The 13,112-nt window shown below is 54.8% G+C and overlaps 2 protein-coding genes across 2 annotated transcripts; one reads left to right on the plus strand and one right to left on the minus strand.

The window, feature by feature from the left end:
• Positions 1-671: 671 nt before the first annotated feature.
• MONBRDRAFT_28031 (uncharacterized protein) lies at positions 672-10,251 on the plus strand (the record flags this gene model as incomplete). The annotated part of the gene is made up of 17 exons (XM_001748420.1): positions 672-730; positions 938-1,175; positions 1,238-1,313; positions 1,431-1,705; positions 1,807-1,892; positions 2,067-3,066; positions 3,173-3,289; positions 3,408-3,489; positions 3,584-3,723; positions 3,988-8,151; positions 8,278-8,400; positions 8,555-8,704; positions 8,830-8,938; positions 9,068-9,213; positions 9,339-9,443; positions 9,556-9,978; positions 10,123-10,251. 17 exons carry the CDS (start codon positions 672-674, stop codon positions 10,249-10,251), a joined length of 7,422 nt encoding a protein of 2,473 aa, XP_001748472.1.
• A 600-nt stretch (positions 10,252-10,851) lies between these two features.
• On the minus strand, positions 10,852-13,076 carry MONBRDRAFT_10709 (uncharacterized protein; the record flags this gene model as incomplete). Its single annotated transcript, XM_001748489.1, has 6 exons — positions 10,852-11,138; positions 11,413-11,554; positions 11,677-12,275; positions 12,377-12,542; positions 12,617-12,815; positions 13,003-13,076. The coding sequence occupies 6 exons, from the start codon at positions 13,074-13,076 to the stop codon at positions 10,852-10,854; spliced, it is 1,467 nt and encodes a 488-aa protein (XP_001748541.1).
• Positions 13,077-13,112: the final 36 nt, after the last annotated feature.

A 13,112-nucleotide genomic window follows, 5' to 3' on the forward strand; every position in this document is an offset into this window, starting at 1 on the left:
GGATGCGTTATTGCATCACGATGCTTCATAGAGCGATGCCTTTTGGCGCAGACGCGATTAAAGGACCAGTGGCCGCAGTCGCAGCAAACAGCGCTGGGAAAAAAGGTGGTCAAATTTTCGTTGGCATGTACAGGATGGCTTTCAATGTAGTGCGCCATCAGCGGATCGCCCTTGCGCATTGAGCACACACATCCTGGCGCAGGACAGTCAATCCAGTTCAGAGAAGGAAAGCACTCGGAAGGGCGGCGGAGATCGGGTGGAGTGGAATGGTGCGTTTGAACATGGCGTTGCTCATTGGAATCCGAGACAAGCATGTTGCAGATTGCACAAGACACCGGAGAAGGAGTCGCCATAATGGCTGCACGCAAAGAAAAGAAAGGCAAGGTGAGATGGTTCACGCATCAATAAATGGCAGCGCATGCGAGGAATGAGGAAGGGTGGGGACTCACCGTTGAGGAGAAGGAAAATGCAACGGAAATTGTAACGGAAGAACGAATCTCAACGGTCAAACCATAAGGGATGACACTTGGTACGTGACCGAAGTTGTCTCGATGAACAGGTGAAAAAGTGTCTCCGAGAAAGAATTGTCAGACCAATGTCAGATAAAACTGGCCACGAGTCGAGGAGAGAACCGCGATCCAGGTGTGTACCATGGCAGAGATGGCGACGAAATGGAGTCCCTTATAAGGATGAACATGGTGCGAAATTCAGAGAGGCGAGACGATCAGAGGTCCGCATTCAGAGAGACAGGCGCAACATTTTCCCGCCGCAGGACAGGTGTGTGCGCGCGCGCTCTCCGCCCGGCGCCTCGATCGCGCTGCCATGTGCACACACGGGATAGTACAGATGGGACCACAGACACCGCTTGGTCCAGATCAGTACAAGATCCATGCCCATCGTCTTCTCGGCCTCTCATGCTTGTCGTGCATGGGCGTAGGGAACTGCTTCAAGAAGCCTTGATTTGTTTCATTTGTTTGTGTTCGAAAGCCGCCTCCTCCCCCCTCACGGCTCAAGGCCGGACACTCTCCCAGACTCGCTTGCCCCTTCCGCCCCCTCCCCCGTTGGGTGCTTCCGGCACCATGGCCTCACAAGCTGACTGGGAGCGTCTTCAGCACACGGTACAGTGTGGTGCTCTGCCCCGATCCGCCCTGACTGCCAGCCATGCCTACACAAACGTGCGTCGTGGCTCACCGCCTGGCTCAACCCTCAACCACATGCTTTTGATCGTTGAGGACAGATTTTTACGCGATGGTGCAACCAGCGTCTGGCCAAGCGACAGCTGGATCCAATGGCCGATGTGGTAACCGACATTGGTGGGTTCAACCGCAATCGCCTATGCTGCCTCCCGGCTCCATAACTTCTGTGGGCCTCCTGTTGCCACTGAAACTCGACTTTGTAGCACTCACCAGGGCGCTCAAAATGCAACGCAGGCAAGCAAAACCGACTTATTCAGCTCGTTGAGATCTTGTCCGAGCGGACGTGCGACAAAAAGATTATCGCCAATGCCCGCGTCAAAGCACAGGAGATTGAAAACTTGACCAAAGCCCTCGAGTTTGTGTACGAGTGTGGTGTGGACATGAAGCTCAAACCCTCACCGGAGAATCTCTATGACGGCGATGACCGCGCTGTCCTTGGTCTCATCTGGGCTCTCATGATGAAGTATCTCAAGTTTGCCCAGGAAGATGATGAAAACCTCTCTCCCAAGGTTCGGCACAAACGTTGCCTGCGGCCAGGTCCAAGCCTTGGCCCATCCTCGCCTTGCGCTTCTGATCTATTTTTGGTGTTCCTTTCCGTTCCTTTCCGTAGGAAGCATTGTTGCGTTGGGTCAATCTCAACACCAACGGCCATGCCCACGCCGAGGTCTCCAACTTTACCAAGGACTTTCAAAATGGGTGCGCACCCTCTTCATGTCCACTTGCGCTGTCCAACTGCTCTCCCCCTTCCCTGCTTCTTGCTTCATTCAACCCCTCACTTTCTCTCACCTTGGCACACTCTTCTCCCGCCGCTCTTCCCGCCTTGGCATGCGTACTATACGCGTGCTTGTGGCCATGGTGACATGACACCAGCATGGCCCTCTGCGCTCTGATCCACAAGTTTAGGCCCGAGCTCATTCCCTACGATAGCCTCGACCCCGCCGACAAGCTCCATAACTTGCGCTTGGCAATCACGGCCGCTGGCCAGTACTTTGGCATGGAGCCTTATTTGACGGCCGAAGACATTGGCAAACTGGACGAAAAGTCCATGCTCGTGTTCGTCTCTGAATTTTACAGCGGTATTACCGAGCAGCTGAAACTCGAGCTGGCCGCCCGACGCATTGCCCAGGTGGTAGCCTTCACCATGACCAACGATGAACTCAAGGCCCGCTATCTCGCCGAAGCCGCTGCACTCCACACGCGCATTCAGCAAGCCGAGGCACAGCTCACCGCTTATGGTCAAGCCAAGTCCACGACTATGACTGGCGCCCTTCAGCAACTCTCAAGCTTCAACAAGTATCGCAGCACGGAGAAGCGTGACATGTACTCGGAACACATCAAGCTTGAAGCCCTCTTCACCAACCTGGCGACTCGCCTCGCTGACAACAGCCGCCCGCCCTTCCTCCCTGATGAGCCCCATCTGCGCGTTGAGGTGCGCGCCGACCGCCTCAAGGGCCTGCTGAAGCTTGAGCAGGATGTTGGTCTCTTCTTGCATAAAGAAGTCAGCCGCCAGCACCGCTTGCAACAGTTGGACCAGGAGCACCACTCACGCTATAACAAGCTGATCCAATGGACCACGGAACGCGAAAGCAACCTGCCAGACGTCGACGCCGTCAAGTCCTCCGGGCAAGCACGTAACCTGCTTAAGCTCCTCGAGAGCACCGCCGAAGAGATTCAATCCCTACAAGATACCTCTGTCGCCAAGCTGCGCGAGATTCGCGAGACGTTGGCCAAGGACACCTACGAGTTTCTTGCCCGGGTTGAGGAGCGAGAAAAGGACTTGAGCGAACGCCTCGGTGGCTTCTCGGCCACCCTCATGTACCGCGCACCTGGCTTTGAGGATGCCCTGCAACGCGAAACCCTTCGAGAACAGGTTTGTTGGCTTCTCCACCCACAGACTCGGCCCGTTGCTATTCATGCCCCCCGCCCCCCTTTTTTTTGCTGCTTTCTCATGTTTCTCCCTGTGCTTGCGGAGCCAGGTGGAGCAACGAGCCTCGGTGCACAAGGACATGTGCGAGCAAGTCACCGCCTGGGGCCATCAAGAGCAAACTTACCTCCAGACCAAGGAAGCCGTCACGTCTTACAGCGATGCCAAGGTATGTTGCGATTTGCTGCCAAGTTCAATGAAGCAACGGTTGTGTCCAGCCAACACCCATTTGCGCCCCGCTCACCCTGCGCTGTGGCCCAATGGGTTGTTGTCTGGTTACTCTTCAGCTCCAATTGAGCTTGTTGGATGGACATGCGGCTGAGCGTCAGGACCAGATCAACGGCCCCATTCAGAACATCAAAGAGCTCGGTATGACTCGGTTGTCCCTCGCGAGGTTTTACAGTCTCCCGCGCGCCCGCCTTGACGCTGATGACATGCTTCCTATGCTTTCCCGAGTGTGCAGGTCGTGGCATCTGCTCTGCGAGCTATGAAAGCACCCTGTCTCGCTGGCAATTTGCAGACACCGCAACAATTCTGCGACGTGAGGGAGAAATTGACACGCTCTGGGCTGAGCTCGAACGTCTCGCCAGCGAAAAGCACAAGGTGAAAGAAAGACTCTTTGTTTTGAAGAGCGGCATCGGGGGATGTGAATGTGATGGAGGGACAGGTCGCCATTGACATCAAGTCCCTGCTATGTTTTCTTTTTTTTTTTTTTTCTTTTTTTTTTTTTTTTCTTTTTTTTTTTTTTTTTTTTTTTGCGGGAGGGGTGTGTGTGTGCCGTGGAGTTCAATTTTTTTGCCTTGCTTTTACTTTGGCATGGCACAATTGCTTGATCTTAACTTGATGCGCTGCTTTGTTCTCGCGTAGGTACTGGAGGATGACGTGGCACGTGAGGCCTATGCTCGAGATACACGTTTGCTGGCGCAGCAGCACCTGTCCAAGAGTGAGCAGCTCAACTCTTGGGCGGACGGGCGCTGCACATACTTGCGAGCGCGAGAGCCGTGTGACGATGAAGCCACCGCTCGTTTGCTGCTTGGCCTGCTTGGTGCCTTCCACGAAGAGCTCGACATTTTGCAGCGCACCGATGTTGCTACCTGGGTGGCATTGGGACGCACAATCCTTGACCGCCGCTATACTGGTCTGTCCAGCTATGTTTACGAAGACCCCACTGCTCTTCAGACTCGCGAGCAGCAATGGCAGGCTCGAGTCGGAGAGATGAACGAACTTGCCACTGCGAAGAAACCGTTCCTGGAGGACCACCTCGCTCGCGTCGAGTTTCAAGAAAGTGTGCGTCTTCAAGTGCGTAGCCACGCTGATGCACATGCGCTGCTGCAGGCGTGGTACACCGATAAGCGCGCCTTCTTGCAGCGTAAGGAGGTCATCCAAGACGTGCAAAGTGCACTCTTTCACCTGGGGCTCCTAGCCACCTTTCAACAAGAGCTGGCTGACGTCATTGCTGGGCCGCTGACCGCCCTGCGTACGCTCGGCACGGCCATTCGCGACGCCAAGTACGAGAGCACCTTTTCAAGCTGGGTGTACGAGGAGCCTTCCGCAGTGACTGCGCTCGAGACCGAAGTTGAAGCGCAGTGGATGCCCGAGCTGGAGCGCCTGGCTCAGGACAAGGTAACTGTTCTGCAGGATGATTTGGCTCGGGAACAATTTCGTGATCGTACACAGCTTCAGGTGGGTAACCACCGGGAGATGTTTGATGCGCTCGAAGCATGGGCACAGGTCAAGGTCGCCTACCTAGAGCACAAAGAGGATGTGCATGACTCTGAGGCCGCTAAAACCCAGCTCAGTCTCCTTGCCGCGTTCCGCGACGAGAAGCGTGGCATGCACGATACCTCAGTCGCGTCCCTGCGTGCAGCTGGCGAGCAGATCCGTGCTGCGGAGTATCAAACGTCCTTGTCGTCCTGGCGCTACGAGCAACCCGATGCTGTTTCAGCCCTGGAGGCACAGATCGAAGCACGCTGGCAAGAGATGGACGCGCTTGCGGATCGCAAGCAGGCCGTGCTTGAAGATGATCGTGATCGTGAGCTGTACGCAGAGCACACACGCTTGTTAGCTGGCCGTCACGATGCTGAGGCACAGCGTCTCAATGAGTGGGCTGATGAGCGTGAAGCTTACCTCAAGGCTCGTGAGACCTGCGACACCATCGCGCAGGCGCAGTATTTGCTTGCTGTTCTGGATCAACACGGTGCTTTCAAACGGGCCAAGTCCGACTCGACACTAGTGTCTTTTCACCGTCTAGGACAGGAAATCCTCGCCCGCAAGTATGAAACAAGCTTGAGCACCTACGTATATGAGACCCCAGAACTTGTTCAAGGTCGCGAGGCCAGTTTGGCTGAGCGGTGGCAGCAACTGGACACCCTGGCTGCCGAGAAGTTGCCCTTTTTACAGGATCACCTGGCCCGCAATGAATTCCAGAACCGCGTCCGTCTCATGGTCAGCAATCATCGCGACAGCTTTCAAAAGCTAAGCGATTGGGCCAAGGTCAAAGAGGCCTACCTCCAAACACGCGAGGCTATCCACAGTGTGACCGAAGCCAAACTGCATCTCAGCTTGCTGGACGGGTTTCGCACCGAGAAACAGGATATCTCCGCTGGAGCCGTGGCGGCGTTGAATCAGCTCGGCCAGGAGATTCGTGATGCCACCTATAGTACCAGCTATTCCTCCTGGCAGTATGAGCAGCCGGATGAAGTCAGTGCACTTGAAAGTCGCATCACTACGCGATGGGCCGAGCTGGACGGCCTGGCCACTGAAAAGCAGGCCGTACTAGACGACCACCTGGCACGCGAGGAGTACGCCGAACAGACAAGGCTGCTGGCCGGACAGCATTTGGATCAGCACAACCGATTGCAAGCCTGGGCGACCGAAAAGCAGGCTTATCTCGACGTACGCGAAACGGTGGATACGGTGCAAGATGCCCACTATCACCTTAGCGTGCACCAAGCTTACGTAGGCGACAAAGCCACGGTGACCGCAGCTGACCTTGCCTCGCTGCAAAAGCTGGGTGCGAACATCCTGGCTCGATCGTACAAGACTGCGCTCTCAGCCTATACCTACGAGGAGCCGGCCAGCATCACGGATCGCGAAGCCTCGTTGGCCGCGGCCTGGCAACAGCTAGACGCCGCCAGTGCTGTTAAGTTACCTATCCTTGAGGACCATCTGGCCCGCAATGTCTTTCAGGAGAAGGTGCGCCTGTGGGTGCGAAACCACCAGGATGCCCACGCCAGCCTACGTGATTGGTCCGTGAATCGTCAGGCCTACCTTGAAACCAAAGAGCACGTCGAGTCAATCGCCGCTGCTGAGCTTGCGCGTAGCGTTTTGGACGCGTTTCGCCAAGAAAAGGCCGACGTCACCAAGGGTAATTTGGCCGCCCTACGCGACCTGGGGAATCAAATTCGGACGGCTCGCTACGAAACAGTTCATTCCAACTGGGCTTACGAGCACCCGGAGGCCGTGACAGCCCTTGAAGAAGAAATCGCTGGCCCAACCTGGGCCGCTCTTGATCAGCTGGCCGAAGCCAAACAGGCCGTGCTGGATGATGACCTGGCTCGAGAGCAGTTCAAAGAGGCCACACGTCTCAAAGTGCAGAATCACAAGCGTCAGCACGAGCAACTCGACGCCTGGTGTCAGGCTCAAAGCGCATATCTCACCAAGAAGGAAGATGTGACCAACAGCACCGTGGCCAAAGCTCAGCTCAGCCGCTTGGAGCTCCACGTGGCAAAAAAGGCCGACTTGACACAGGCCGACAAGGCCAACCACGTTGCCCTGGGAGAGGACATTCGCGCAGCCAAATACGAAACAGGGCACAGTTCGTGGGTGTACGAGGCCCCAGCGACGCTGCTGGAGCTTGAGGCCAGCTTGGCCACGTTTTGGCAGCAACTGCAAGCTGAACACGCAGCCAAATTGGGCGTGCTTGAGGACGACCTGGCGCGCGAGACGTACGCTGAAGAGACGCGGCTTCTGGCTGATCAGCACGAGGCCACTCAGAGCCTCTTACGCAACTGGGTTGAGGCCAAGCAAGCATACTTGCAGCAGCGAGAGGCCGTGGACAGCACCCGCGACGCGCGCTTCCACATCTCCTTGCTTGAAGCATTCATGCACGAACACCAGGCAAAGACCGAGACATCGTTGACCAGCTTCCAAGCGCTTGGCGCCAATGTCTTGGCACGTAAGTATGCCACCTCACTTAGTTCATACGTCTACGAAAAGCCCGAGGCCGTGCGGGAGCGAGAGGCCACTCTCGTAGCTCCTTGGGAAGCCCTGCTGAGTCTGGGCACGGACAAACGCGCTATCCTCGATGACCACCTGGCACGGTGTCTATTCCAGGATGAGACGCGTTTGGCCGTGCGCCTTCACGGTGAGTTTCACGGTGAGCTGCAAAAGTGGGCTGCTGCCTCACAAAGTTACCTGGACGCGCGAGAGGTCATCGAGACCGAGGAGGAAGCCACGCTTCAGCTTAACTTGCACGCAGCGCATGTCAGCGAGCTGGAAGATAAGCGCACGGGTGCCCTGGCAGCACTAGAGACGCGTGGTGGCAAGATCCGCTCAGCCCGCTATGAAACATCCATCTCAGCCTGGAGCTACGAAAAGCCGGACGAGGTGCAGGCGCTGGAAGCGGCTCTCTTGTCGGCTTGGGCTGGTCTGCGCGAAGCCGCAGCGACCAAAGCTGATTACCTGAAGGATGCCCAGTCACGCAACCAGGTCAAGGCGGCCGTACTACTGTTGGCTGATCGCCATGACGGTGCTTGCAGCCGCTTAATGCAGTGGGCGGGATCCAAAACCACTTATCTTGACACACGGGAAGCGCTGGACAGCCTGGTGGCCGTGGCTGTGGCCCAACGTCTTTTGGAGGCCTTTGATCGAGAAAAGGAGATGATGCAAAATACGGCGCTTGCGAGTGTGAAGGCCCTTGGGGCAGAGGTCAAGACCACCACGTACCAGTCCTCCCTCTCCAGTTGGCAATATGCTGAACCACAGCAGATTGATGCACGAGAAGCGCAGATTGATGCCGCCATGATTTCGGTGCGTGTTTTGTTTGTTTATTTTTGGTTTTTGCATTTTTTTTTTTTTTTGTTGTTGTGATGTGTCGTCTTGACACAATTGTTTCAAGGGAACTCACTGTCAAGCCTTAACTGAATCTGATTGTAGCTCCACACCAAGGGTGAAGCCAAACGGACCCGCCTTGCTGAGGATGAACGACGAGAGGAAGCCAAGGAGGAGTTGCGACACCGCTTTGCGCATGCAGCACACGCGTTCCAGAGCTTTGTGAAGGTGGGTTGAGAAGGACGGCGCGCCTGTACCTGACTGCTTTCAAGTTTGCCCGGTCTTTGGCTGTGGGCGTTGTTGACTTCTGCCTCGCGATCTGCTTGCCCATTGCTGCATCTCAACCGAATTCACGCACGTGATCTTCCACTGTTTCATGCAGGACAACGTCATCTTCCTGCTGGACAAGCAAGACAGCAACAGTGCGTCGGGCGCGGCCACTTATGGGTTCACCTTGGAGGAGACATTGGCGTTTAAGGCCGAGTTGGATCGTGAAGATGTCCAGCTTGTTGCCCAAGCTGATGCGCTAAAGGTATGAAATATCGTGCTCTTTTTTGAGGACTGCACGCTGGCACACCACGGTGGCAAATTGGTGTGACAATGCCTCATCGGCACGCACATGGCTCCTCTCAATGGTCTACCCGTCTGGCGGCTTAGGGCAAGGCCACACAACTCGACTCAGAGCTGGCCGCTTATGGAGCGGTCACAAACGACTACACCAGTTTGACCACAACGACACTTGACGGCCTTTCTGGCGAACTGCAGGGTCAGTCTCGTGCAGCTGTCGGCCCCTAACGCTCCAACTTTTGGCCCAAGCTCCGGGGGGCACGGCTTGGTGTCTGCCGCTGACCTGACTTATCCGGCTTGGTTGGAATTGATGGTCGGCTTGGTATAGATGCTATCAAGCAGCGTTTGACGACTTACCAGCAAGAATTGGAACGCAAGCAAGCCAATGACGGCACCTGCCGCGAGTATGCTGACCGCGTGCACCCTCTGCTTGATCACATGTACAGCAGCATGGACAAGCTGGCTCGGCCTGAGGTGTGTATGTAGTCTGCTATGACTGGCAGCAGATGAGAACTATCGCATATCCAATATGCAGAGTACTCGATTTGTGGACTCGTGGTGATTTGACCTCTGCGTCCTTGCAATGCACTCCTTGTCAGGGCACGCTGGAGGAGCAGTTGGCTCTGATTGAACAGGCCATGCGCGCCTGCGATGACCATGACAAGGCCATTGCCGACATTCATCAAATGGAAAAGGATATGCAGGTTCGTTTGTGCCTGAAGCCGAATATGTGCCAGTTTGTCCCAGCTTTCGATATGACGGACCTTGGTGCTGAAATTCACCATTCCGCTGCCACGCGCACGTGACATTATACAGGCACGGGCCATCACGTTCAACCCCCACACGACAGTGACGGCGGAGGACTTGGAGATTCAGCTGCAAGATTTCCGAGATATCCTTCGGTACAAGCAGCCACTCCTGGAGAAGGAGATTGAGTTCAAGCGCTCGCGTGGCGTGACTGCAGAACAGCTTCAGGAGATTGAAGATTTCTTCCGCAATTTTGACAAGGACAACTCGGGAAGCATTGAACGCAAAGAGCTCAAGGCGTGCCTTTTTTCCTTGGGCGAGGAATTGACAAGCCAAGAAGTCGAGGGCTACGTGAAGAAGTTTGGTGGTGCCAACGGCTCTCTTAGCATCAACCAGTTCCGCGATCTGATGGTCCACCTCATTGGTGTCATCCATACTCAGCAGTCCATCCTCGATGCCTTCCGCTTCATTGGTCGCGGAGACGAATCCATGGTGGGTACTGGACTTCTGCCTGCATGTCTGTGTAGTATGCGCCACGATGGGCCTCACTGCCACTCTTCACCCTTTTCGTTTGACTTGATTTCATGTCATTTGCTTATCGCATTGAATGATTCTTGTTCCTCCCCTTCAACTCAGGTTGCAATGGAGAAGTTACAGCCACGATTGACCAAGGCACATTTCGATTTTATCGTCGCCTCACAACCCGCCACCGCGACCGGGCAGATTGATTATCCCAAGTTTGTGGATAACGTTTTTGCTCGCTAAGACTTGAACGCCCCTTCGACAGCGGGAGCCGATGCTCTGGCTCTCCCCGCCCCATTTCCTGATTATCTAGCTGCCTCTTCAACCTTTTGCATAACAAAAAAAAAAGGAACAATTGAGATAAGATCATGAATGGAATAGGAAAAAAGCCGAAAACAGAAAATTTGAAAAAATTATTCTAAGATTGAGCCCTAGGAATCAAAGGCTGATGAATGGCCCTGCCTGTGCATGGAGGTACTCAAAGGCGTCAAAGTTGATGCCGGCCTCGACTTCTGGCTGAATGGCACGTGTACACTACCAACTTCAAGCGTTGCCCTTTCGACAACCTTTCCAAATCTCAATCTACGAGTTGAGTTGCTTTCAAGTTCCCGAGCACGGCTTTTAAGCCATTTGCTGCTATTTGGAGCATTCATGGTGGGACTGTTCATTCAAATTTGCTTTGTTGAGCATCATGATGCCGATTCCCCGATGAACGCACACAGTCACGCACAGAAAGGGATCATGGGGCGTGTAAGCAAGGACAACTGCGGTTTTTATCAATGCTTTACGTTTGCAAACAGTCAGTCACAGGCAAGACAAGACGCTCATGGCGCTCACAACATGTTATACATCAGAGGTGGCACCATCGACGTCGATGTATTCCATGTTGAGCTGCAGCATGCGGCGTGCCTCGTTATCTTTGTCTGAGTGCCAATGGCGCTCGGGCGAGCCATGCTCGAGTGGTAGGCCGTCGGGTCGCTCAGGGTTCAGATCAACATTGGGCAGGGGCTCCAAATCTTGGTATAGAGATTCCAGATCAGGCCGATCGTAGCCGCGCTCCGGATCCAAGTACGCCAAGCTTGACGTATCATACAGCGGGTTGAGGTATGCAGGCGAAGTTCCACCATCCACTGCCATTGGCACAAGCATGGTCATGAGTCACCGGTCGATGATCTTGGATCTGGAACTGAAGGTGCAGCATACCTGACGGGCGAGGTGGGGTGCCCTCAGACTTTTCTGCAAAATGCCCGCGACGCGAGCGCCACAACCAAACGGCAAGGGTCGAGCATGCAACCAAAGCCACTGCCAAGCCGCAGGAGCACGTGATTCAGCAGCCAAAAAAGGAAGTGTGGAGGCGCGACGCCAAAATGAGGATAATTAACAGGCTGACTACAAACGACTTACCAATGAGACCGACAATGAGACCCGTGGGGTGACGAGTGGAACTCTGGTTCTGTTGCGGCTCAGAGCCTTCTGGCTGCATGGCTCCTGAGGTCACCGGCCTCTGTGTCGATGCATGAACGCAGGCAGTACCTTCGTCGTTCGGCTACCCGAATAGCGTGATGATCAACAACTGTGAGTGTTATATGCAACAACCTCTTGGATTGTTGTGCTGAATAAAATTCGAGGAAGCCCTCCACAGAGCCATGAAAAAACAGACATTCTTACCTGCATTGCCACGCCACATGCGAGGCAGCCAGGATAGCTGCCACTTGCAGATGTTGTTCCTGTGAGACAAGGACCGTACGCTCGAAAGCTGAGGTCATGACCTTCGAAAGTCACATTGAGACCGCCTTGCACATCGGTCCGAGCAGACAGAGGCAAGAGCCCCTGGGCAGAAGAGCCTTCGACAGCCGCGATAATTGAACCGCGGTGAAGCTGTATGTTGAGCAACAATTGGGATGGAATCCCCGCAATGGCGTGGATGGCTTTTTTCAGCGTCGCTACGAGAAGCTCAAGCCTGGGCTCCTCATCCTCATCAGTGAGCAGGACAGCATCGTAGTCTGCAGCTGCACGCAACAACAAGCTTCCCGTGCTGTCCTTGGGTACACATGCTCGATCACTGGTTAATGTAGGCCCCAGGAAAGACATCTCGCCGGCAGCGACGCTACAGACGGGACTTGTCGCGACGCACGGTGCGCCGGCAGCTGGTCGATAGGAGGTGCCCAGAATACAGCCACAGTGCCGATCGGAAAATCGTGATGGTGGCGTTAATTCTGCTTCAAGCTGTGGCTCACACGCAGTCACGTTTTTGCAAGCCAGTAGACCTGAAGGCAGCAAATGCACATGATTGAGGCGAATAGACATTGACAGCGCTACTCATTTTGTTGGTTGGAAGCCAAACTTCCAGTTGTGCGAAAGTGCTCACCAGCTTGGTCGGCGTATGTTGTGATTCCGTCACACGGCTGGCACACGGTGTCTACCGTGGTATGGGCCGGCAAAGAACGAGCAGATCCGGGCGCGCACGGCGTGCCGTTGCGGCAAAATGCCTGTCCAGCCATGTCTTGGAAACGATTGATGGGACATGCATCACACTACAAAACGCAGCCATGAGATACTTTGCCACAACAAATTGACCTTGTCGGCGCAGGATCAAAGCACCTTTTACCTGATGCGCGTTGGTGGATTCAGAGACGGTGCCTGCTTCACAAGCTACACATAAGCGGTCCTGCTCATTGGTGGCGTTGCGACGTACGCGTGTGCCAGGTTGACAAACGGTTATTCTCTTACAATTTGCTTGACCTGTCTCGCAGAAGCACACGCGAGGCGTTGTCGCCAGCAAACGTGGTGAATGAAAGCAGCTTGAACTAGAGCCCAAACCGAGGAGATGTTTAAGAAAGCAAAAAACGAGACATAGAACAATATAAAAAGTTGAACAACAGAGTTGGCTCTGACTTGACGCACCGACAGCATCTTGAAAAACACCAGCTGAGGCCAAACATGGCGCACATCGACGGTCCTGCACTGTAGTGGGTGCAATCACTTCATGCGTACCTACGCCACAAGGCGCAGAGTGCACCAGACATCGCGCACTCCCAGGTAGAGGCGAGAAGGTGCCACTGGGGCATGGTTTGCACAAGCGATCCGTGGAAATGGTGGGTGCA

Source organism: Monosiga brevicollis, genomic scaffold (assembly GCF_000002865.3).
Source record: "Monosiga brevicollis MX1 MONBRscaffold_23 genomic scaffold, whole genome shotgun sequence".
Classification (NCBI taxonomy): Eukaryota; class Choanoflagellata; order Craspedida; family Salpingoecidae; genus Monosiga; species Monosiga brevicollis.